The sequence below is a fragment of the Maylandia zebra genome, linkage group LG7, assembly GCF_041146795.1.
Source record: "Maylandia zebra isolate NMK-2024a linkage group LG7, Mzebra_GT3a, whole genome shotgun sequence".
Lineage (NCBI taxonomy): Eukaryota > Metazoa > Chordata > Actinopteri > Cichliformes > Cichlidae > Maylandia > Maylandia zebra.
The window spans coordinates 12,108,021-12,134,657 of NC_135173.1; the positions used below are offsets into that span (position 1 = coordinate 12,108,021).

The 26,637-nt window shown below is 42.9% G+C and overlaps 1 protein-coding gene across 1 annotated transcript in view; it reads left to right on the forward strand.

The window, feature by feature from the left end:
- Positions 1-2,513: 2,513 nt before the first annotated feature.
- The window catches only part of mctp2a (multiple C2 domains, transmembrane 2a), a 33,564-nt gene continuing 9,440 nt past the window's right edge, over positions 2,514-26,637 (forward strand). The window contains exons 1-19 of the mRNA XM_004553219.5: positions 2,514-2,618; positions 3,529-4,480; positions 6,284-6,325; positions 6,411-6,519; positions 8,594-8,736; positions 8,869-8,945; positions 9,035-9,149; positions 9,250-9,273; positions 11,627-11,803; positions 12,517-12,647; positions 12,761-12,947; positions 13,161-13,254; positions 13,387-13,489; positions 13,583-13,685; positions 13,772-13,873; positions 13,989-14,063; positions 14,342-14,461; positions 24,188-24,307; positions 26,128-26,169. Coding sequence (XP_004553276.2) covers positions 3,542-4,480; positions 6,284-6,325; positions 6,411-6,519; positions 8,594-8,736; positions 8,869-8,945; positions 9,035-9,149; positions 9,250-9,273; positions 11,627-11,803; positions 12,517-12,647; positions 12,761-12,947; positions 13,161-13,254; positions 13,387-13,489; positions 13,583-13,685; positions 13,772-13,873; positions 13,989-14,063; positions 14,342-14,461; positions 24,188-24,307; positions 26,128-26,169 — 2,703 coding nt within the window. The 5' untranslated portion in view covers positions 2,514-2,618; positions 3,529-3,541. The remainder of the gene's footprint in view (positions 2,619-3,528; positions 4,481-6,283; positions 6,326-6,410; positions 6,520-8,593; positions 8,737-8,868; positions 8,946-9,034; positions 9,150-9,249; positions 9,274-11,626; positions 11,804-12,516; positions 12,648-12,760; positions 12,948-13,160; positions 13,255-13,386; positions 13,490-13,582; positions 13,686-13,771; positions 13,874-13,988; positions 14,064-14,341; positions 14,462-24,187; positions 24,308-26,127; positions 26,170-26,637) is intronic.

Below are 26,637 nucleotides of genomic sequence, written 5' to 3' on the forward strand. Positions count from 1 at the left end.
GTGTGTGTGTGTGTGTGTGTGTGTGTGTGTGTATACACATTTTTACAAATTAAATAGTAAAAAAAAAATAATAATAAAAAAAAAATAATAATAATAATAATAAAATATATAAAATATACAGAGTTGAATATGTGCAAAACAAGTGGCATTTATATACAGTGTGGAGTGCATAATGTTGAAGTTCCAGTAGTGAAGCTGAGGTGTCTATGACGTGTTCAGCAGTCTGATGGCCTGATGGAAAAAGCTGTCTCTCAGTCTGCTGGTACGGGACCGGATGCTGCAGAACCTCCTTCCTGATGGAAGCAGTCTGAACAGTTTATGGCTGGGGTGACTGGAGTCCTTGATGATCCTCCCCGCTTTCCTCAGGCAGCGCTTCCTGTAGATGTCTTGGAGGGAGGGAAGCTCACCTCCAATTATCCGTTCAGAGCACCGCACTACTCGCTGGAGAGCTTTGCAGTTGTAGGCGGTGCTGTTGCCATACCAGGTGGTGATGCATCCAGTGAGGATGCTCTCAATGGCACAGTGATAGAAGGTCCTGAGGATGCGGGGGCTCATGCCGAATCTTTTCAGTCTCCTGAGAAAGAAGAGGCGCTGCTGCGCCTTCTTCACTGTTTTGTTTGTGTGTACTGACCACGTAAGATCCTCAGCCAGATGTACTCCAAGGAACCGGAAGCATTCATTAACTCGACTCTGCAATCTCATGTTTAAAACATCTGTACTTTCTGCCACATATTCACTGTCTTTGGGACAACAGCTTTTGAAAATAGCCACAGTTATATAATTATTTTTAGATGATGGAGTTCCTCATTTTTCAAGCCAGCCAGTGATCATCATTGTGTCTGGCTGCTCTGCTGCTTTAGTGAAAAACGGCTCTATAAGTTGTGGCCTCCCTGGTATCTAGCTGAGCAAGATTGCCGTGCGGGCTCTTTTTGAGAAATTTTAAACAAATATCCTCATATGTGGTTCTCATTTGTCTTAGAAACAAAAATCAGGTTAAAAAAAAAATCTGGTAAATCTTTGTTTTTACATTCATCAGGTCCCAATCAGCCCAAATATCACAGAGAAATGAAAAATGCATGCCATGGAAGAGTTCAGGTCTCAGGAGGTTAATGGTGTTGTGCACATTTTGAGCATATCTCGTAATCGAAGTAACTCTGGGCCAATTGTAATCCAGCTAAGAATCAGATTGTTAGCCTACCACTAGCAGCTAGGTCAGTTATTGCCAATACATCTACTGTAATTTTACTTTACTTTATATCAATATAATATTGATACTCTTAAATACGAAGAAAAAGTTAAAACTACATTTATCAAACATACATCACGGATGTTTTAGGCCACTCAGTCCACAGGCTCACTCTTTAATGACTGTATTCAGTTTGTAGGCTTGCATGTGCATAACTCAGTAGATTTGTCCCCAAGTGCATGTTCTTGGCTCTCCTTCCTGAGACCAGCTGTGATTTAGGCTGGAAGATGTCCACTGTGCATGGGTAGAGTAACCAAGCAGGGTTTTGGGTTGTTTGAGTTGAGCGAGAAAGAGGGCGACAGGCCACCTGCCATAGGGGCTTGCCCTGTTCTGATGCCCAACCCTGCCTTTCAAGTGGAAGCCAAGTAGAGGGTCTTTCATGTGGGCCTGATCTCCTAAAGACATCAGCAAATATTGAACAAGACAGTCCAGACTCAAACACATCTGTTGTCATATAGTCTCAACTGTTAGGCTCAGACAAAGATAGAGAGAGAGAGAGAGAGAGAGAGGGGGAAAACCAGTGTGTCTGTTGCATTAGCTTCTATCTGTAGACAGAAAGCTATAGTTTATACTTTGCAAACACAAATGCTCCTTTTTAACTAGCTTAGGCTAAACCACGTTCTACTGTAAACAAATATGGGGGTGTACGAAAGTAATGGAGTTGAGTATGGTGAGGCAGCTACCGAGTGCCAGATCCTCCCTGACATTTCATATGCCTGTCATGTTGCAGAATCCATCAGCAGCATTTTTGAGACTGTTTTGGACACATAGGAAAGACAGTTGTATTGTATAATTAGGCTAGATTAAGGTATTAAGTATATTTTCAAATACTTGGGGCTATAATGGAACCCATATGAGAGAATGCAAGTCGTAAAACAGACAAATTGCCTCACAAATGCAAATAAACTGTCAAATATACAAATCAACACAGAGCAAGCTGGCATAACAGGCTGCTGTGCTGTGAGCAACTGTTTCATAGTTTCAACGCTGCCGTGTTGGTTTACTCTCTCGCTACGTTGTCTTAATTTACTCCATAATTCTTGTCAGATTTTTTTTTCTTAGCCCACATAAGTGGAGTCAAACTGTACTTTGTGTTGCTCCATCTATCACAGACAACTTGGGTAGGACTGAACAGTTGAAAGGCATTCACATAGTCATTGAAACTCGCCTTGTTTGACTGGTACGGCTAGTTTCACCTGCTGCTGCTCCTCCACCAATCACTTGTCTGGGATCCTACGTGATCTGTTGCCTTAAATACTTCGGCTCGTTGACCATAGTTGGGATAGCTAACTTGTCTGTTGGAATGATTTCATCTGCTCTGGGTGGGAACTAAATCAGTTTGTAGGTTTGACAACAAAGCTCAACTGAACAGGTATGTTCCAGTGTCTTCCTTTTCTAAATTAGACTGAGTGTCATTCAGGTTGCTGTATATCCAGCTATTTTTTTAAAATACAGATTTGTTAATTTTTTTATGTCAGCATTATTGGTAAGATTGTTTTTGTTGTAATATGTTTTTTTTGTGTTGAATCAAGGTGAAAGGCAGAAAAGTGGCACATTAAATCACACTAAACATTCGTCCCAATGTGGTTTGTGTATGTTGATAAAATCTTAGCCATAATGCTGCCAACCTACTACCTACCTCCTTGATATGTCACAAACCTCCATATAAATTCAATTTCTTCTTTATAAAATTTGACTCAAGCTTAAACGTCACACAGGAAATATAAATCACATTAGGAAGATGAGTAAGGGGCTGGGCTGCACAGTCTGCCACATTACCTTCAGTGTGTCTTGGCACTAATTCTACCAGTTTTTTTTTTTTTTTTTTTTTAAACCTACTGGTGAGATGAAAATCCTTCCCCCAAAATATAATTCGCTGTTCTAATTATAGTGGTAGAGTTGGATGTTGGACACTAAAATGTCCTAGAGCTGTTCAGCAGAGTTGGGATCTGGTTCCTGTGAAGCCCATGGCATATAATTTCCAAAATGTTCATGCTGATTAAAGCGTTAGCTACCCCCCATGCCTTAGGTATGGGGGGCATTGTTACACTGCAACTTTTCATGTCAGCAAAATATTCTTACAGCATAACAGAAACATTGCAGGGGTTAAAGTTTCAGCCTTTTCCTTTTAACTCGTTGCCCAAGTCGATCTTTTTCACTGACTGTCTCCAGTATGTTCACATCAGCTGATCTCCATGAAGCTTCTATGTAAATTATGTGCATTAGACCTCTAAAAATGCACAGCAAATTAACTCACTGTTGTTGATTATTTTAATCTAAAGGGTAGCCCTCAAGATGGAGAACAAGAAAAAGAATTTAGCGGAGAGATTCCGTCTGAAACCCAAGTTTCCCATCTTAAAGAAGCCCGCCAAGAAGCCACTGGCCAAGCAGGGTAGGAATCTGGCCAATCGACGAAGTATCTCTGTACCCGACCTAACAATGGTGCCAGGTGAAGCATCTACCGAGGATGCTTCGCTGTCTTCTGCTGCTTTTGGCATCTCTCCTGGTCTGAGTGATACTGATTCTATTGCAAGTTCAGAGTTTGCAGACAAACTAAGTGATCCAATCCCAGAAATCAGAACCAGATTTCTTCAGCCTGATCACTCAAATCCAGCTCTGAATAGATTAAGCACACCCCCGGGGACCCTGGGCATTTATGAAGAAATGGATGATTTTGGTTTAGAGAACAAAACGAACCCAGTTGTAGATGAGTTATATGCTAAAATAGACAAAAAAGGCAAAGGGGCCTTATCAAAATTCCCTTTTGAACCAGCTCCTACAGGAAAGAAAATGTCTAACAGTGGACAAGATCCCATACCAAGACCAGACCTTCCAGAGAGAAGTGAAGAAGTCTCAGAAAAGGGGTCTAGAGAAAGTCTTGCTGCTGCAGCGCTGTTTAGAGCACAATCAATGGGAGAGCAAATAAACCCTTATAGAGAAAAACAGAACTCATCAGTTGAGCCGAAAAAGACATCATCTGAAAAAGGGACTCCACCAACAAAAAGACAAAATGCTCGTATAGATAAGCTGATGTTGGACTCTATGGGCAGACCTTTGGAAAGTGGAGATGGCAACTCTCTGAACTCAGCATGTGGCACTCCCAGTGAAGAGAAAGCCAACATGCCTTGGGTGAGAGATGTGGAAGAACAAGACAGAGAACCCTCTCCGATAAACGAGTTCATAGATGAGAATCTCCTCGATGAAACCCCGGCAGATGAGGAGGATGAGGAAGAGGTCAGTATTATTTTTATTTTTATTATTATATATTTCGGCACATGTATAGTCAGTGGATCCTAGTGATTTCCGTTTACTGTGACAACTGACATCAATTCCAACTGATTGATATATATTAAAAAAAAAAACACCCAGCACGCCCATGCGGGCGGTTTATCCTTCAAGCTCGGGTCCTCTACCAGAGGCCTGGGAGCTTGAGGGTCCTGCGCAGTATCTTAGCTGTTCCCAGGACTGCGCTCTACTGGACAGAGATCTCCGATGTTGTTCCCGGGATCTGCTGGAGCCACTCGCCTAGCTTGGGAATCACCGCACCTAGTGCTCCGATTACCACGGGGACCACCGTTACCTTCACCCTCCACATCCTCTCGAGCTCTTCTCTGAGCCCTTGGTATTTCTCCAGCTTCTCGTGTTCCTTCTTCCTGATATTGCTGTCATTCGGAACCGCTACATCGATCACTACGGCCGTCTTCTTCTGTTTGTCTACCACCACTATGTCCGGTTGGTTAGCCACCACCATTTTGTCCGTCTGTATCTGGAAGTCCCACAGGATCTTAGCTCGGTCATTCTCCACCACCCTTGGGGGCATCTCCCATTTTGACCTCGGGACTTCCAGGTTATACTCGGCACAGATGTTCCTGTACACTATGCCGGCCACTTGGTTATGGCGTTCCATGTATGCCTTGCCTGCTAGCATCTTGCACCCTGCTGTTATGTGCTGGATTGTCTCTGGGGCATCTTTACACAGCCTGCACCTGGGGTCTTGCCTGGTGTGATAGACCCCAGCCTCTATGGATCTTGTGCTCAGAGCTTGTTCTTGTGCTGCCATGATTAGTGCCTCTGTGCTGTCTTTCAGTCCAGCCACTGGTAGGATTTCTGGATATCAGCCACCTCCTCTATCTGCCGGTGGTACATACCGTGCAGGGGCCTGTCCTTCCGTATCTATCCTTCCAATATATATATATATATATATATATATATATATATATATATATATATATATATATATATAAATACAGGTTATCTCATCAAAGTGAACCTCAACTGTCACGAGAAGTTGCTTAAGAAAATAGTTGTGGTAAATGTAACATGAAGTAACAGCACAAAAACTGCCAGGATCACTGGACACATTTACTTGAACCTTTCCATGCTTTCATTTAGCTTTCAAATAGTGTGGCTTTGTTTTTCCACTCGCTTTTGCAAATGAAGCCAAATGTTGTAGTTACTGTATCCTCTAGTATGCAGTCATGAATGAAACCTTTTCTAAACCTGAGCCCAGACCTTTGGTTTTATTACATTTGATCTCTTGAGCTTTTAGGCAAATCACTCAACTGATGAAGCATCAAAAGCTGGTTGGTGTTCAAGTTAAAGTCCCTGTGTGGAGAGAAGCATCCGCTTTTGTTTAGATGTCTCTTAGATTAAAATAAAAAAAATGAAAACAAACCTCAAAAAAGAAAGATAAAAACCTGTGCTACCAGTTAGTCACACAATGTGCAAACAAGCCAAAAAAGAAAAAGCACAAAAGAGGTCAAGCAGAATTCACTTTCTCTTCAGATGCTACGTCTACAAAGCATCTACTGACTTTTTCACCCAAATGCAATAGGTTGTCATTAGCAAGACATTAATAGACACCTTTTTTGTAATAATGCAAACAACTGACTAAATAAATAATAGTAACGCTATTATGATTCCCTTGGAATGCTACACAAACCTAGATGGCTTGGCTGTCCTCGACTCAAATGATTGCGCAGTTTTATATTTTATAAAGTGTCACAACATTTTTAAAAATCTATTTTTTTTACACAGCTTGCCAGTGAATCAGCTGACTTCTTTGACGAAAATGCTTCAGTGAGTATCCACTGAGTTGTCTTCATTTTATTAAGCTAATCATCTGGTGTGGTAAATGCATACAAATATCAGTGATTCTCCGCAGGATGTTACAGGGGGGTGTGAGGATCGAGTACCTGCCCCATTCCAGAGGTATCTCTTGAAAATCAACCTGAAACGAGGAAAAAACCTGGTCATCAGAGACAAGCGCTCAGGTACGCCAAAAACCTACAGGTGATCCATAAAATAAGCTCTCGACCTTTAACAACCTGTAAAATTAAAAGATCTCATCTAGATCTTAGAAATTTGAATAAACTAACATCAAATCCTGTTCTTATAACAGCAATTTTTTAAAACAGTCTTGGTTGGATCCGTATCTATCAAAACGTTAGATCATAGATAGATCACATGTCCTGTATACAGTAAAACAATGCATTTCTTTATTTGTTGGCTCCTAGGGACAATCTGATAAAGTTTTACAGGCACGTGAAGTCCATATTGGTCTTGTCAGTCTTATTGTTACTGTGACAGGAATGTAAGGTGAGATATCCTTCAGTTCAGGTCAGTTCAGTTAAAGCTCCTATTTGCAGGTGAGACATCTCATGTGAAGTTATGCACGGACAAAGAAAAAACAAAACATTAGAAAAGTATGCAGTCAAACGAGTATGACAAGAGGCTGACGATACGATGAGACACTACTGGTATTGTGACGACTGTTTGCCTGTAGATTTTTAAAGTGGAAAAGTCATCCCTTACCTCCTAAAGTCAAAGCTGTCTACCACTGTAATTACTTTGGAGATGTCTTTTGGTTTGATAGTTTGATGTTTACTTCCTAAAGTGGCAGAGCCGTGCTTTGGTTACGTTACGAGTCACCGTGTGTAAAATCAGTTAGATATTTTGAAAGGTGGTCTCAAATCTTTGTGTGCTTAAATGACTGTTTCCCCCCATATCTGGCATTGATCTGTGAGAGGCAAAAAAGTTTTCTTTCCCCTGAGGCCTAGGTCGGCATTTACTCTGGGAAAGCTACACCCTCACGTGGTCATAGGTTGAATTACAACATATGAGAAAACTGTGAAGGCTGATCAAGAATCCAAAATGAAAGCAACATTCTGGCTTTTATTTTAAGGTTAGAACAAATGTGTTCAAATTGGCCTCGTAGAAGGTCAATATTTTAAAGCTATGTTAATCTCATCAGTTTCCTTCTAACCAATTATAAACCTTGCTGTGCCTCCCATCACCTAACAGCTATATATGGTGGTGGTACTTGAAATGGTGCTGCTTTGTGGTACAAGGCTCTCCCAGCCATACTTCTAAGCTAGTTGAGACCTCACTTCCCCTGACAAGATGGCACAGTGATGATGCAATCCCCACACGCCCCCTATCTCTCCACTGTTTGCCCAACAGTCAACACAGTGCCAAGAGCTCACCAATGGCATACATTGTCATTACATATTCTAAAAGGACCCACATAACCAGCCCCTCCCCTCTCCCATTCCTTGGTTTTTGTTCTCCCCTTTTTTTCCCCCTATTAATTTCCATCGTCACCATTCTCAGTCATGCCAGAGCTTTTCTCCTTGCTAGCTGCCACATTCTCCTCCTGTCAAGCTGCCTGGAGGTTTCCCTGTCACAGGCTGGCAGGGTGGAGCTGCTGTGGGTCCTGCCTGCCTTTGCGAGATGTTCATTTGGAGTGGGGAGCTGACAGGCCTGACAGCCCATCCCCACAGGGCCTTTGTCATGTGATTCAAGCCTCCCTGCAGGCTCTCTCAAGCACCCCTTTATTCCACTATACAAATGAAGGCATGGGGCTGGCTTTCATTTTTTTGGCCAATCTGCATGCAATTGCAGAAACAAAGAAGTCCCTTACCCCCACCCCACTCACAGACAGACTTTCTTAACAAGCTTGGAGGATTAACACTGGTTGCTTCTAGATTTTGGTTTCTGGTAGCCTCATGCTGGCGAGTGTTTCTACCCTGTGACAATTAAACAGCTACATTCTTCTGTTTTTGCCATGTGTGGGGTGCACCGCCTCCATACATATTTCACTCTCTCACACGACGAGCATGTGGGGGGGAGGAGGGAGTGTATACGAATGTGCGTTTTCATGCACAGTGTACACTAATAGAGCGACAAGCTGCTAACATCGTTTAGTTTCTATTTAGTATTTCCACTTCCTCTATATGCTGTCATGGAACCAGCTTGATGATTGATAATTTAACACATAAGATCGCTCCTCCACTTGTGTCGCACGACACTCTCTTGCTGATTTGCCCTTTATTGTGTTTCATTTAGGTACCAGTGATCCTTATGTGAAGTTCAAAATTGAAGGAAAACAGTTCTATAAAAGCAAAGTGGTTTATAAAGACCTGAACCCTCGCTGGAACGAGTCCTTCTCCCACCCTCTCCGAGACAGAGAATATAACATAGAAGTTCGGGTAGGCGCTGCTTATATATGATTGCATTTTGCAAGGGACACTGGTCTTGTGCCAGACCGGACAATTTCAGTCTGAATGCAAGGCCAAGAGATGTTTAATTTAATACATGCCATACCTCTAATAATGTTGCAGGTCTATGATAAAAATCGGACCTCTGATGATTTCATGGGTTCCAGCTTTATTTCCCTGAGAGATCTTGAACTGCAAAAGTGAGTAATACTTTTACATTTTAGAGATTAGTTTATGCACAAGGGGTCTTCTCATTTTTAATCTTCATACCCTTCCTGTCTCCTCACAGAACCAATGAAATGGAGTTGCGTCTCGAAGATCCAAAAAGCAAAGAAGATGACATGGGAGTCATTATTGTTGATGTCTGCCTGATGTTCAGAGACGCCACCATCAAAAAAGGCCCGGTAGGAATATTTCAGACATTACAAGTGTTTGTGTGATGAAAATCTATATTCTTACCTGCTATTATGCACTCATTCATTGCAATTCTTCTCAATTTTATAGAGATTTGGACCCAAAAGAAATAAGGTATGGGTTTTTTAAATCTTCACATTTGCTTTTAATGCCATGATATTTTTTTAATTTCCTCATTAGCGCTTATGGTTAGGCTAATCTAACTCACTAGGGGGCAGTAGCTCACTACACAATGGTGCAACAAAGAACGAGGCATATGTTCAGGACTCAGGCTTTTGTGTGTAACCTTGTTATCAGCACAGCCTATTTCCTTTCTGCTTTATAGTTAACCTTTTTAGCAATGCATACTATATTCAGTCAGTGGAATCATTTTGTGTAAAGAAAGTATGGTACAATATTACATTCTGATCAAAATCAAAGTAATAGTATTCGCTGAATATGCTGTCATGAAAGAGCCTTTTGATGAGCATTATAGAGCAGTATTTGGTTTTGTGGTAAACAAAGTTCCGTCTCTTCTCAAGTGGTTTTCAATATATTGAAGCAGTAATTAGATTCAGAGTGAAATAGGAGGGTTGCTGTTTGGGACTCACACTGCAGCGATTGGGTTTATTTTCACACCTATGCTGTCACTACATCTGCCACTGTTCAGTCTCTTGATGGTCCAGTAGGCAGTCTCAATTTGAAATTAGATGACAAAGGAATGAATGCCATTTTCATACACATTGTAGGTTATCCACTACAGATGGTTAAATATACTCAAAGGGAGACAGAAATGTGTGGCGGGACTCTGCGCGCTGTTCTCCTGCCTAAATCACGGTGCTAATTTAACAATGTAACAATGCCATTTTTACCCCCCCCCGCCATTTCATGTTTTTTTTTTGACAAACGTACAATATCTTATTGCGTTTAACACCTATCCTGGAAGTGCTGAATACCCGGCTCTTGCAGCTCTACTCCCCCTCCGTCAGAACATCGTTTTCTCCCTCTGTGTTACCACGACAGAGACAGGGAATTGCAAGTGCCTGAGTAAAAGTCTGCTGTGTGACAGTGTTTCAAACAGGAGGGGGCGTATGGGAGAAGCGGAAGGGAAGGGGAGCGGGGGGGGGCTTGGCTGTTGGAGGCATGTTGCCAGTGTGGGATGACTAAGATCGGCAAGGCTGATAATTCCCAGGCATAGCGGGCAATAACCCAGATGTTAGGATGTAATATCACAGCTGTGGATGGACAGTGCTGAGACACCAGCCAAATGGACCTGGGTCTGAGCTCATCATGCTTGTCCCCATGCTGTCCCACCATATGGAAGCAATCGCACAGCCCTTTTAAGACCAGGAATAGATTCTCTTTAGGGGCCACTTACAGTTAAGTGGAATTGTTTTATTGGCCGCTGAGATAGAAATGTGTCCAAGATAAACACTTGGGATGACTTGGCTGAGGCCTGTTTTATATCGCTCCTCCACTCCCTCTGTTCCTCTTCTTTTGAAGGGCCTGATATTTATAGGGCTGTGCCTGTGGTATTCCATGTTAATTCAGGTCCCCGAGATGTGCTTTGATCCCCTCCGGATTGGGTGGCAATGTGGGTTGCGACCCCGTAGCTATTGAGGAGGGGCCGGAGTGGCAGGGGAGTTGCAGTGGGGCTGTTTGAAGCGCCGTCGCCGGGGCAGCCGAAGGAGCCGGGCAATCAAAGAAGCGAGAGCAGATTACGCTCCTTCGCTTTAATTACAGTCAGCCCTACACAACCTCTGTGCTGTTTGTTTTTACAGCCCTGGCCTATCACCGCACAGCCTCACGGGAACTCTAACATGGAAACATATCAAGGTCTCTCGTTCTCTCTCACACTTGCTCTGTGACACACGGCGGGAGAAGTGGATTATTTGCTGCTCTTGAAGGCTTATTGAAAGCACAGTACCCTGGTCAGTTTGATATCTTCACCTGAGCAGAAAAACACTCGTTACTTTGCTGGCTGAATTCAAAGTGGATACATTTGCTAACATGCAGTAAAACTCTGATGCTGGCTATACATGCTGCATGTATGCATAATTTGCTGATGAGAGAGAGAGAGAGCTGTGTGGTTTGCATCATTACTCACTGCTGCCTGCTGTCTCTGGTGCAGTATGCCAAGTGTCCTGCCTCCCCACACTCAGTCTGGGAGCCAGTGATGAGTGGGACTGTCACAGCCAGGGACATCTGGCTGCTCGCTGACGTCCCTCTCTTCCTCTCGTTCCAGGAGCCGCCATGGTGTGGCTCGCCTGTCAGTAGAGATGTGCTAATGTGCACCAACAGAGATGCACTGTATAATGTAAACCTTTGTCCTACTTTTGTGCACTCTGTGAACATGATGAGATGCCAGGCTGAGGCGGGAGCAGGTAAAAGGGAAGCGATCTCACAAAGCTTGCGCGCATGTTGTGTTGAGGAAAAAAAAAGAAAAGAGAAAAAGATCTAACTATCTGTGTGCATCTTTGCCCCGCAGCAGAACCAGGCCACGCCGGCTCAGCGCTCGGCTGAAACACAGAAGAATCAGCTGAGGAACCAGATGTGGACCGGGGTGCTCTGTATCACCTTGGTGGAGGGACAGGACATGCCGCAGTGTGGCCAGGGTGACATTTACGTCCGCTTTCGCCTCGGTGATCAGAAGTACAAGAGCAAGGTTGGACTGGTCTCATTAAAAGTCGCTCTCTTTTTGCAATTCTCCTACACTCCCTTTACTCGTGCTCCTCTGTCTTTTTAATGTCTGCTCTTTAGACTTTAACTTTCTTCCTAGGCCCACTCTCTTACTTCCCCGCTTTTCTCTCCCAGCAGGCGCCTGCCACTGACTCACCTCCACCTTGGCTCACTGGGCCATGGCAAAGGCAGCTCATTAGACTGGGCAAGGCTGCCACTCACTTCTAACTGTGCTTCGAGTGCCGGGCTTCATTGCCTTCATTTGCATACCCAGCATGCCCTGTTCATCTACCTGTACTTGTTGGCCTCCCCCCTGATGATTCCATGGTGCACTTGTCTCATGTTGTCGTGTCATTTCTTTGTAAACCTCTCTGCTTTCCTCTCTGCTTGTTTGTTTGTTGAACAAAGCTGATTCTAATTGGAAGCTGTCAGTGTTTACAATCCCACAGTGGCTACTGAGGTGTACACATACAAGCACACACAAATAGATACACATACGCGCAACATACCTCTCTTTCGCCTCTCCTGCCTCTTTCTGGTAGGACTGAGTGAAGACTTAATCCAGCCGTCATGCAGGAGCTGCTCAGTCTGATAATGCATTAAACCTGACATTGCGTCAAAGTGTTTGTGCGCGCTCGTGTATGTGTGTGTGTTTCTGTGTTACTGTATGTGCTGAAGCCGCATCTTTTCTGCCCTTAGAACCTTTGCATTCAGCCAAATCCCCAGTGGAGAGAGCAGTTTGACTTCAATCAGTTTGAAGATAACCAGGAACCTCTACAGGTGGAGATGTGCTCAAAGAGAGGGAGGAAGAGTGAAGAATCATGGGGGATGTGAGTATTCCCTGGTTCGTAAAGTTACATTTGCCCACACACTCGCTCACCCGAGGAACTCACACTCCTTACAAATTGTTTCAATTGAGCAAATCTCCTTTTTTGTGCGCCAGGCTTGAGGTTGACGTGTCGACACTTACGGTTAATGAGAAGCAACTCTACTCCTATATGCTGAACCCAGGAAAAGGCAGAGTGGTGTTTCTGATCACCCTGAGATCCGTCTGGGGGGTCTCCATCTCTGACATCGAAAATGCTACCTTGTCAAAACCTGATGAGAAAGACGAAGTGGTGGAGAAATTTGTACGTTTTTCCTTTTGTACCTGTATAATGTTAAAAAGAAAAACAGGACAATAGTAGTCATGCACATAACACCAACCGGTTCAGTAATGAGTTCAAGTTTGGGATGTAGATGGGATTGCTTAAGATGAATATATGATGTAATATATGTATAGCAGTATCACACTGAATAATTATGCCTTCTTTGTTTAACATTTTTCAATTTCATCTTTCCAGAGCTTAAAAAACTCGCACAACTGCATGAGAGATATTGGCATCCTTCAGGTTGGCGTAATCAGGGCAAATGATCTCCCTGCTACAGACATTAATGGTATTCAGCTACTCCAGATCATCTTTTTTTAATTTTCAGATTCATTTCTTAGATAAGAATAGAATAGCCCTTTATTGCCATTGAACATGTGCAATGAAATTGTGGATACATCACATTGTTGCTGTTTTGCAGGAAAAAGCAACGCCCTGTGCGTTATAGAGCTGGGGAACTCTAAACTTCAAACTCACACAGTCTATAAGAATGTAAATCCAGAGTGGAAAAAATCCTTTACATTGTAAGTAATACAAGTAGGGAAAAAAGCAAATCTGTAGCAAATTTTTGGGATATATAATTTAATATTGATCACATTTGAATTACTCATTCGCAGCCCGATTAAGGACATCACCGATGTGGTCGAGTTGACAGTCTTTGATGAAAATGGAGACAAAGCCCCAAACTTTTTGGGGACGGTGGCCATTCCTTTACTTACTGTAAGTCTGCTGAGTTTATAAATATCTGTTTAAAAAAAGTAGCAAATCACTTTTATGTGTACGTATGTATTTTGAATTTCCCAAAGGTTAAGAATGGCCAGGAGATAACTCTGTTACTGAAGAAAGAAAAACTGGGAAGTGCGTCTAAAGGAAGCATCACTCTGGTGCTGGAGGTTATCTACAACAAAGTAAAGATCAAATCAACTTGGTCAAAAATTGTTAATGTTGATAATAGCCTGTATTATATGTTGTGAAAAGTCTTAACGAACGGAAGCATTCGTTTGTTTTCTTTGTTTGCCTCAGGTGGGAGCTAGTGTCAAATCCTTCCAGCCCAAGGAGGCAAAATTAACAGAGGAAACCATCAAGTTCAACAAAAAGGTGATTTCGATTGGTTTTTGCAAGATTTTGCAAAAGAAACTAAAAGCTTACAATAAAGTCTCCCCCTCACAATGTCCTAAAAAAGTGGCCACTAAAAATCTACACATAGGTCGTAGTTCAGATTGTTCTACTCAACCTAATTAGTTTTATTGGGTTTGGCTTCAACGTGGCAAATAAGGGATTGTAAAGCCGATCCAAGCTCATTGCAAAGTCATAAACATTTTGTCCAGTATCAAAATGATACTAACTGGTGTTTTCTTCCAATTATTTCCCATTAGGTTCTTGCCCAGAGTATATATCGGGTCCGCAAAATCAGCACAGCAGTTCTGTCCACGTTACAGTACATTAAAAGCTGTTTTCAGTGGGAGAGCACGCAACGGAGTCTAATAGCCTTTCTGGTAAGTCATTGCCTCATGTTAATGAACTCTCTTTAAGCCTAGGGGCGAACAAGTTTTGTCCCATTTCACTGCAGCCCAGTTTTAACTCTTTCATTTTATGTGAATTAGATCTTGAAGAGATTCTTTGGTTTAGCCATTTTCTCTCCCTGCTGGACTTTTTCCCATGAAAAACAATGGCTGCCTTCTGTTTTTATCCCATGTGCAATGTGATGGATGTGATTTATCCTTTAAATCAAACCCCACTTGGCTTTCCTTCACTTCTGATGACATTAGAGTGTATTTGAAGGTGTGGGGTTTGGGCGTTTGTACATCTGACTTCTTAGCAAAGCCTCCTAACCCAGGGGATGGTGTAAGGAGGATCACAGTCTCAGCTTCCTTGGGTAGAGTAGTGACAGTCTGCCTCTGAGATTTGAACCTTGTTTAAATGTCTCTGTTTAGCTGTTTTTAATGAGGGTATGTGATCTTAGGTCCTAAGCTTAAATAATCTTAAAGCACCCAGTGAATCCCCTGCAGTACAGCACATGTAATGTCATGATTAAGAGTGCACACTTACCATGAAAGCCCTGCCAGCGCTGTGTCAGGGTGAGGAAGCGGTCACAGACAGGGTGTGTGAAGAACTCTCCTTTCACCGCCTTTCTTCTGTCTGCTCTGTCTCAGGATGACATGCAATTCATACCTGGTGTATTCTATAAGCCCTTCTCACTGATCCTGAGGTGCAAATCCCCGCAGGCAATGGCCAGGCTCAGTGTATCACAGCCTTTAGAACAGCACGGCACATAGACAGGCAGACAGCGGACACACAGACAGGAAGGCAGAGAACAATGCAGCCAATTGTATAAGGAGAGTGGGAGGCAGGCTACTATCTGGGAAAGAAAGTTGGAGCACAGAAAGAGGAAGACAGTTCAGCGAGAGTGCGGGCGAGATAGCGAGAGACTTGGAGGCAGACGGGCAGGCATGGATACGGGCAGGAGAGCAGGAGGATAGGCAGGCTGACAGGTGACAGGTCAGCGGGATGGGGCCATCTTCTTCCACCTATAATTAGATCCTCCGCAGGCAATGGGAGTGCGAGGTGGTACACTCTAATCTTTCATTTCCACTTCTACTCCACCTGCTGTTTAAGAGTTCAGCAGATTTTAAAATTGAGGAAAGAGGCTCGCGCTCACTTTTCTCATGGTGACTGTCATTGTTACGGCAGTGTAGCCCCCCCACCCCGTCGTCAGCTGTGTATAATCTGTTCGCTGTCGGTGAAAATGATAATTCTTGCAATTCTTATCCTTTTATTTGAAACAACTGGCACGTTTTCAGACACTGATACCAGCGTGCAAAAAGCAGACAGTAACACACCAGTCAGAGTACGCCTGTGCCCGTGAAGAGGTGCGCTTCAAATAGTCTAAGTGTCGAAGGTCGACGGCGAGAGTTGCCCAAAGAGAGCGAAACTGCCATTGTTATTCATCACCCACTAATCAGCAGACTGAGAGTACAGCGAGTGAAAAGCTCTTTTTTTCCCCCCCTTTTCAGTGATTTATTATAGTTTCAACAGGCACAATGAAACATGCAAATCACAATACTGTAAATACTGCAACAGGAAAAAAAACTCCTTCTGCTACCGCCTCACTGTCAACGAGGCCAACCGCAAGGTCCTGACTGACTGTCATTACAAGCCTGGTGCCATGCCACCATCCTCGTCTCGTGCCCCTGCCCACTCCAAGGGCGCTCACCGTACAGTCACTTCTCCTCCTCCAAGTCATCGTTTCCAATTAAGTTACTGTTTGGAGCTGTCTAAAGCAGCATGCCACCATGTGCTTTAATGAAAGCAGCTCCCACTCCTATCTTTATATCTTTAGGCAGTGGTAATAAGGTAACTGATTCAGACATTGACAGATGGCCTCTGCTTGCCTCTCAGATGTGCATAATTATACCACTAGTGTCTGCTCTTTTCCACAGTGGCAGGCAGCGCAGGGCTTCTCAGGGTATAGCAGTTGGAAACACTGCAGCGGTGGGTCTAGCTATAATATACATTACAATACATTATTTATCATGCAGGCAGACCAGTCCTACCCTTTTACACTATATACATCCTGTAATGCATTACCACAGCTGTGGTTTTTACTGGGACTGCGGGATGCTCACGTAGTGCTTTACCAGGAATACTTAGCTATTATATCACTCAGTCCCACAGGCCAATTTTCTGACCTCTACACAGCACGTAGTCTACGCTGCTACCCTGTTTATGTAGATTTTATAACTGGATTATGAAGAGGTTGTTGGTTTAGGGTGTGCAAGGTACTCAAATTTTGCAGAGATCAGTGAACTGGTTCCAAAGACTGAATAAGCAAGTTGTGTGTATATATATATATATATATATATTTATATATCTCAATTTGATTTCCCCCGTGGGTAGCAATCAGAAAGCTGCACATTGACTTATTTGGCTGGGCGACTAACGAGTGTTTTTGTGGGAGAGGAGACTCCGTAAGGAATGGAAAGACTTGCAGTGTTGTTACAGTTTGTGAACGCGGGGCGGTCGCTTGTTTTGACTGTGCAAACTCATCAGCAGAGTCCATACTTTTTGAAGTTACCTTCAGTTTTCCACCAGTGGGTTGCAGTTTTAAAATAGTCTCTCTAATTAGGTAATGCAATTTAAGAAAGGAAAAAGAAAAACAAGAAAAAGGGGAGAAAAATCTTTGTCGTGCATTTAAACAAAGTTTTGGCAAATCCTCATAAACATTTTCATCAGTAAGTGGAAATACAAACATGAAATTTGGTTTTTTTTTCCTTCCTTCTTCTTGTTTATGCTACAGTAATGAGCTGAGGATCTGGGCTTTTAAAGAGTTTGACAACAGCATGTTCCTTTCTCTGAGAGAGAGGGAAATTTGACAGCTAAAATCTTCATAAAATAACTGCCTTTAGATGTGCTTTTCACTAAGACTGAGCGAGATGAATGTGCTATACATCAGCAGCGACTGCAGAGGGGTCACCCAGAGTTCTTTGCTGCACGCAAGGATACCACCTGTAGATGGAGCTACAGCACTGCTAGAAACATCAGCGGAGGCGCTGGAGAGATCAGATCACTAACTTTTTCCCAACAGGAGCCATTCGTGGGAACAACTTGGAGTGAAATCTTCCATTCTGTGCATTAAACCAAAAGACACAAGTTTCTTCCAGGAAAAAAAGAAGAAGAAAAAGATGAAAAAGAAAGAAAGAAATGAGCGCGTATTAACAAGCCAAATTAATCTGGAGTTTAAAGTTGAGAACAATTTTGATTTAGATGAAATGGTTGAAAGGTAAAAAAAGGAGGGGGATCATTTACACTTGAAAGCTTATTTTGAGCTTTGCTGTCATTAGACCGTTTTAAGTATTTAAGTAGAATTAATATTTTAACATATGAGGTACCTCATCTGTCAGGACTAACTAGAAAGAAACCTGTAAACCTTTCGTGAGTATTTGAACCATTTTCTTTCCGACATTGCCAGGTAACAACTGCTTTAGACATCATTTGACGGCCTGTGAAATGCTGATTGCCTCACATCACACACTGTAAAGATGGCATTTGATGAATGTTTGATGCGGTGCAGCTGTAAACACACTTGGCAGCTGCAGCGGGCGCTCTTTTTTTTTTTTTTTTTTTTTTGTGGGCTGATAGAATCATCGTCGTCCCAGATGAGGGCAGGACGGGGTCAGATCTGGCTCCAGAGGTCTCAGGAGACCACCTGTGTAGAGCAACAGCAGTCAGAGCCATTAACCAGAACACCAGCCTGGCCAAGATGAAGGCCACAATCAGAGTTGTCATAATTGTTCTTGTTAACACCGTCCCTGAATATGAGATGCTCTGTGAGTCTTGGATGTGCTCTTTTGTGGTTTACTGCATTGCGGCGTGCCTGGGCTTTTTGCGAGAAAAGCAAGAGGTCCGCGTGCGCCTGTGAATCGTCTCCTTGTTTCTGCTTTACATCTGTTTTCTCTCTGTTTGAAAAAGTTGGAGGCCTTAAAGGAGTGGTTTTTTTCAGTCTCATGAGGGTTACACTCTCCATCTCTGTGGCTGTGGGAGTTCTCACAGGCTGTGCAGTGGGAATGTGTCTAGAAGGGAGAAAAAAAATGATGGCAGCGATGGCGGTGTGTGTTCATGGTGTTTTAGCCCGAGATCTATTAATTATTAAATGATAGTCTGTGACTACTTGCAAACTGCTCAGCAGTGCCTCCTGATTTAACACGCTATTATTATTTATCTGCCCTCAAATAGCAGTTTTCTGCTGACAGCTCTTGAGGCCGGCTGAATTCAGTGTGTAACCTTGGAACATGTCACGTTATTAGTGGGATTAATAAGCTTTCTGTGCTAACGTTCACGTCATTAGGGCTGCGAATGTTTTATGTTTTAGGACATTCAAAGTTGCCGGCGCTCGTGAATTAACTGAAACCACTGCCGATCATTACAGTTAGAAAACAGCATGAATTCACTTGAAAGTTTTACTAAGTAGTTACGGTATTATGAGAAGGCAAGATTTTGTCAGTGCATCTGTTGCGCTTTGTTGTTTTATATTATGCATGTTTTCAGCCTAGTTGAAGTATGCTCTGCATTTGACCCCATTGTCTGCGCCGTATCATCACCACCTTCCCACTCACAGAGGACACCTCTCCCTGTGCAGCTGAGGTAGCGACCTGTCCACCCCTGTGTGTGGCTGTTTCGGGGCTGGTCTTGGCCCCGACGTGAGCTGAGCTGACAGGGAGAAAGAGTCGGTGCCACTGCCACCCAACCCCCCCCCACCACACACACACACACACACACCTCCTCAGGGGAGAAGGGTTGCATGGCAGATCTGTCACCCGGGAGGTCGCTCAGTGTTAACGCTCCCGACACGGATTAAACACTAGTGGCCAGTGCCGGAGTGCGGGGTCAGCGTAGCCACTACTGACAGGCACCACGGGGCCCCCGCTGACTGCCCCGCTCCAGCCTGTACTGGCGCTACTCTGGCCCTGGCATGTGTCAGACAGGCAGGGAGACAACGGCCAGAAATGTCCCCGTGTGCAAATGCTAATGCCTCGCATTGCACAGCTGCTCTTCATAAGTGCTTTGATGAAGAGCTATCACTATTGCATTGTACCGCGCAGGCAGACTTACAGGCTTATCATTCAATGCTAATCATTTGGGTCTGACTTTGAAAAAGTACTGCACACAGATTTGATGTCAGTTGCGCTGTATAACACTATATTTAGGTTTTGAGCTTTCCTAAGAAATGTAATTGTTTTTATTTACTTGGACATTTATAATTAAAATTGGTACCTTTGTACTATTTATACCCTATCCTGAAGAAAAATGAATATTAATTTTAAATAATATAAAAAAAAAAAAAAACAGTCAGTTTTGTTTCTTTAGGTATGTAAAATAATGTTAGTATATACTTATTTAAAAATTTTGTTCCTAATTGTGTCACACTTTGCAACTCCCACAAATGATTTCACTCTGCTTAAGAGGAACATGATTTTTTTCCCCACCGTATCGCTCCCTGTTTCAAAGGTAGCCCCTTTTACGCTCACTGTCTCTCTCTTTCCCTCCCCTCAGTCGATAAGACTTGAGCTGAGGGTATGTGAAATATTTATTCAGCGTTAGCTCAGAGCACTATGGCTGCCCACACACTCTACCTGCCCTGAAGAGAAATCTTATCTGTGCTTCCTCTGCCTCCGACACCCCCTGAAAGCCTGTCCCCACACTGGCCCGAGCTCAACACAAATTACATGTCTCATTGCTCTGCATTTACAGCTACTTTAAAGCCTGCCGCGCCTGTCCCCCACATAAGCCCTCTCATCCAGACTCTGTTTCAGCTCAGCTGAAAACAAAAAAACAGGACTCGCATGAGCCGAGTTGCTACTTATGCCTTTGATTCATTATTTTTATTTTTGTTTGTTTGGGGTTTTTTGTATTGTAATTGAGGTCTTTCAGATTCATTTTACTGCCCTTGATTTCACCCATAAGAGGAAAATTTTAGTCACAATAAAAATTATTCAAGGTTTTGTAAAAGTTCCTAAGATTTTTTTTCATGACTTAATTTTATGATTTTACTATTTGTAGCGTTCATATTTTGCCATTAATCACATATATCAATTATGTCCTTTTTGGTGTCTCTCTGCCACACACACACACACACACACACACACACACACACACACACACATAGAGACTACCACACACATTCAGACACAAACCCTGCAGCCTATAGTCCGTCTTAAACTCTTTCACTGTATGTTCACGTAATCTGGCATCCGTCCACAGCCCCCATGACTGACCCTCATAATGCTGGCTGGCGCTCTTCTCGCTTTGTTTAGCTTTCCAAGTGGAGTGCAACTGAAGAGAAATAGTGAAGATAGAGCCAAGATTAAATCTTTTGTGTTTTTGCTTGGTGCATAGTTTAAAAATAAGGGTATTTTTGAAATGTACCACACTGAGGGGAGGGGGGAAAAGCAGCTTTTATTTATTTTTTATTTTTTTAAACAGAAACAATAAGGATTTTGTGAAGGCCCTGGTGCTGTGACATTACACTTATTTGGATTATCAACAGTTTTATTTATCTTATACTGATATCAGGCCTATATTTATAGTCTGTCTGCATGAACAGAGCATTTGGCAGCCTGGTAGTCTGGCGGTGTGTCTGCCAGTCAGTGGTTTAGGTTGGTAGATCGGGCCACCCCCTGTTAATCAATTTACAGTGATAGAAACTTATATAGAAGGTGTCTTTGTCCCTTTGTTCTTGCTACAGTCCCTTCTCCCTCTCCAGGGAGAGTGTGGGTGGTGGAAGCTACCCGTGCTTGCTCAGCTTTAAGTTATTTTATTCACACTTTTAATCGCTGAGTGCTTTATTATTAGGTGCTGGATTCTGCTGGCCAGGGGATCTGCATGAGAAGGCGCAGAATGCATTTAGTGGAATCATATTAATGGCACTATAAAATAAATCTGTCAGGCTGTTCTTAACCCTCCTGGCAGAATTGCTCTGCCCAGGGTTGCCCCCTTCTCCAAGCGCTTACAGGTGGCTAAGGAGAGTGCATCTCCATCATCTACTCCACCGTGTGCTAATAGTTTTATTAATTCATTCTTTTTTTTCTCCCTAGGCACCATGTGCATAATCATACAGACATTTTTCAGCTAAATGGTGTTTGTCAAGGGAGGTTTCCTGCATTAGAGACACTCCTTCCAGACATACATACCAACACTTGTTCAATTACAAGTCGCTCGTTATCCAATTTTGCTGTGGGTAAACCGCAATGCCCAGGTATATCATTAATTATTACTACTCTGGCTTTCATTTGCTGCTTTGTGTCCTTTTTGGTGAAATAAATCACCGTTTAAGTATTTGTGCAACATATTAGCAATGTCATGCTGACAAAAAGACGATTAAAATATGCGGCTGGGCTCGGAAATGGAGCTGAACGCAATTAAAAACGAGATTATTTTCCTACAAATTTACACTTACTTTTGAAAGGCTGCACTTTGTCCAATATGTCCTTTAATCACTCAGCTGCTTGCTAATAAAACATAAACCACTTAAGTGGGGAATTAGCTCCGTCTCCATTTCACAGAAACTCTGTAGAATGTGCGGAGACAGGGGGAAGGAATAGCCCTGCCTCCTCTCATTACTGCGAAATATCTGACGGCCAAGTCTCAGTGTGCGCACCTGAGTGAAGGAATCTGAGCGCCTCTCCCAGATGTTTCTCTCCGTCGTTTTTATTAGTGTTAAAAAAGCATGTAAATCCTGAACACATGGGTTGACATACCATGAGGGAGGAATTGAGAAGATATTTCTGACAGTTTTGGTTTATACCCTCATTTAAGCACTCAGTTTAGACACAAGGCATTGTATTTCTGTAGGCTTTTATCTTGTCCACTGAGCCAGAACGCTGTGAGAAGAAATTTGCATTAGTGGGCGATTATGAATACCTGTGACAGATTCTCTCTGCTGGCTCCCTGGGCGGAAATGAATTGGCTCCCTCTGTTGACTTGCACAGGAAGACAGAGACCAAGCAATTAGACTTTAGTGGTTAATGTAGAAGCTTTTGCAGGGAGGGCAAGGAGGTTCAACATTCCTGCTGGGCTTGTGTCAGTTTCCAGGCACACCCTCCCTTCCCCCCTTTTTTCTCTTTTCTTTTTTTTTTTAATGAAAATACTGGGAATATGACAAGCTACCTGTCCACCAGCCAGCAGAATTCCTCTGGGGTGAGGGGAGCATTTCTTTAGATTGCCTCATGGGAACTCAGGTGACAACACATGACGTAAGTTATTCATAACCGAGAGGAGATGTAGCGCAGCTATATCTGCACATCATGCATATTCATTGTTTACCTTTTTTTAAAATCATTTACCAGCTCTAGTTTGTTTTTGTGTACGTAATTCAAATGAGCTGTAACAATAACACATTGCTTATATTGTTCATTTTTTGCATCTTGGTGATCTTACTGCTTTCTGCACGGCACTTTGGCCCACTCACCCCTCCCACCCAGGTTGCATAGAGGGGATAATAAGCAGTACAGTAGCGAAGCCCAGGGCTCTTGGGCCACAGTGTTGTCGGCATTAGTCACGGTACACGTTTCCCTGGTGGCTGTTTGAACCTAGGCCTGGTGTGGCAATAGGTAGACTGCCCCCCAGAGCAACATGCACAGACTCCGCATGGTTGCTGTGACAGGAGCAGTCTGCTGTTTACAGGCCTGCTATTGGGGCCTGAAGGCCTCAGTGCTTCACATCCTGTCTCGAGCTTAACTCGAACATATTGTTCATACTCTAAGCAGCCTCCAGCTCTTTGAGCCTAGACTGCACACTGTGACCGTCGTGTGGGTTCAACATAGTAGTTACACTACGTTTGAAATGGACGTGAAAGCTAATGTAACTTTTGCAAAGGAAGCATTAATTACAGAAAAGGTATACGCAAAATTTCAGCACGCAAGATGAATTGTGGTAAATAAAAGTGGGCCATGTTGGGTGCACTGGCACGTATTCGCATTTTATTACATTTTAGGACATCTAATATAGCGTGTGGGGGACATTTAAAAGTTTTTTGATTTCATCCATGTCAACCTGCTGGTGTGATCCTCCTCAAACATTCCCGATCATTTCAGTTGGAGGCAGACTCATTAGGCTGTCACTAAATGGGTTTAAATACAGCCGTCCAATTAGTGCTCTGCTGTGAAATGCAGTGGGTGTTGTGCAACGTGCTTAGCACCACTCCTTTACAGAATTATGAGGGATTACTCATTCAGTGTGATCCATCTTATTTCTACCAGGGGTCTTGGCTTTTCTCAGTATCATTGCCACGGAGGGGGTAAATGTTGCAAATGCTTTTCTAGTTGCCATATGTGCTTCGTCAGAAAGCGTTCCTGTCTCTGAATCTAAGAGGATTTGATGTGGATGTTAAAAGGCAGCATATCATGCCTATCCATGTCAGACTTTCTGTTCAGCAGTAAGGCACTCTGCCAGCACAGTGCTATTTGTGTGTATACTGCAAATAGGATTTCATGATATTAAAAGTTGAATGTCTTTTACTTTCAAACTGCCAGGGGTAAAATCTGTTGCCACTGGCTGTAAATCTTACGAGCTTAGTACTGTAGCTGTCATCAAGAAATTTAGGACGTGATTAAAACCATTATATATTTTGTTCTGTGAAAAGGTTTGCTGAGATTTGAAAGCTGGGTGAGGGTACAGTGGTGTGTGCTGTGTGCTTTGCTTTATACTGTCATGTTCTCTCTCCTCAGATCTTCCTCTTGACAGTGTGGCACTGGGAACTCTTCATGCTTCCCCTCTTCCTGCTTCTCCTCATAGGCTGGAACTACTTCCAGCTCTCAACAGGAAGGGCCAGCTACAACCAAGACCTGGTAAGCGATGAGGACTCGTAACTTCAGTATTTTCTTCAAATGCATGGTTTTACAGTGCAACAGTTTGTAACAAGTTAAATTGATAGTTCATCTCAAAGTCAATCACATTTTTTCTCTCTGCCCTCCACTGTGCTTCATCCATGTAGATTGTTTTGGTGTGAATTGCCCTGTTTTGGGGCTATCTCCTGTAAGCTGCCTTCTTTTTGGCACAAGATCCTCAAAGCAGAAGAACAAAATGTGACCTGGTTACTCAAAAACACTCCAAAAATGATTCTTTGTGCTTATGTGGCAAAATTACATTTCAAAATTTACATTGAATTAAATCAGCTTTTTTTTTTTGAGTGAAGATTCACAAACCTTGTTGTGAGCAGATTTTAAAACAGTAGCTATTTTCTTTCTACGATCTACATCTGCCAACCAAAAGAGTCAAGCAGCTAAAATTACATCGGAATGGGAGGGGACACTGTGTTTACATCCTGCTGTGCTGTCACCAGCACAAGCAACTCGCCAGGGGTAGACGGACTTTCTCATGTGAGTGATACGGTTGGTTTGTATAGTTTGGTAAGAGCGAAAACAGTTTCCACATTAAGCTAAGAACAATGTTTTTGGATTTTTTGAATGACCAGGTCCTGGTGTGCGGAAAGAGACATTGCTGCATAGTTCTTTATTTTATTTTTTGGTGCTTTGAGAGACTCGAGATAAGTGCCATCTGGTTTCATTCTACTCAGAAGAAGGCAGACTATCACTGAAATAATATTTGTGAATAAAGGAGGACTACAGCTGAGATAAATGTGTACATTTGTGTATATGTAAATTTTTTTAGGGGGGATTTGTCCCTTTAACCCAGCGGTGGAAGGAATTAATTTCCTTTGGTGCACATGGGGCATAAATACAGCAACATAAATCATTACTTTTTGAGCCACTCCCCAAAAAATATCTTCCCCAACACTACAGTCAGTTGTGGCAGCTTTCCACTGTATGCAGCTCATAGCTAGTAACATTAGTTTCTATGTTGTCTCCAAATACAAAACCTCAAGCAGCAAAAAGCCACTCAAATGAAGTGACTATGAATATGCGATGCAGCTTACAGACTGCTGATATTGTTTGTCCACATCTGTAGGTGGAAGACTGTAGGTCTTTCAACAGTGTTATCTTTTCTCTATCTAGTCTTATGGAAATTATTCTCGCCCTACACATGCTTGTGAAGGTTAATGCTGTTCACACTTCTGACTGCCCCCCAATTTCACTGTGTTGTAAGCCTTCTCACTGGCCAGCCAGGGGCCTGGCCTCCTCACGCACCCTCCCCAAAGCGAAATCTCTGTCCCAGTCATTGTGTTTATGGCTGCTGGCTCAAGATGCCATCCCTGGGCAATGTTAAAGCCCAGGATCAACCTCATATCCAGTGTGGAGCCTCTGTCACCCCCATGTGACCCTCTGGCCGGCAATGACACAACTCTGTGCCCAGGCAATGCCACAGCGCGCACCACAGAGGGGTCAGGGATGACTTGATATAAAGTGATCTAGGCAACAACATCCAAATTAAATGTGTTTTTTCTTTCCTTTTCTGTTTTTCTGTGTGCTTATGTTGTGAAGAAAAGAGATTGCTTTGGTGTGACAGTGCTCTTGTGAGGAAGGCCCTTTTTCACCTCTGCTTTTGTGTGAGGTCACCCCTGTGATGCAGTCTCTATGGAAACAAGCCTCTCCCAATAGGGGTGAATGTACTCAAAGAAAATTTCATTACTAGGTGTTTGTTAAAAATGCTCCAGTGCCCACATGTCCCATTCGTTGGAACTCACCCTCTACCCTTTATTTTCTCTTAGGTGAACATGACCATAGGTGACGACGAGGAGGAAGACGAGAAGGTATTTTATGTTGTCTCCTTCTTGCATTTTAAGGGATAACTTGTTCTGCTAGAATGCTATTTCCTCTCAGTTTCACTATGAATGTAAATACATATTTTAGCGCATGCTGTTTTAACATTTCACTGTGATTTTACACAACGGCTTGAGCAAAAATCCTTTAAATATTTTTTTCTGAATAACTAAGGTTAAATCAAACATGGCGATGCGTGCATGCTTGTGGCAGAGACAAACCCGATTCAACCAAATAGCTGTGATTCTTTTGCAAATTTCTTCTCAGGAAATATTCAGACAAAATAAAAAAGCCACACGGGTCCTAGTCAGTATTTTAGCATAGTCACAATGACAGCTCTCTGAAGCTCTTTTCCATATTTTCATGCATTCAAAGTCTGTGAAACAGTTGTAGCACAAAGCTCTTTGTTCTCTTCCTCTGGGCACTCAGTATCAATCCTGAATGCATTGCACAGAGTT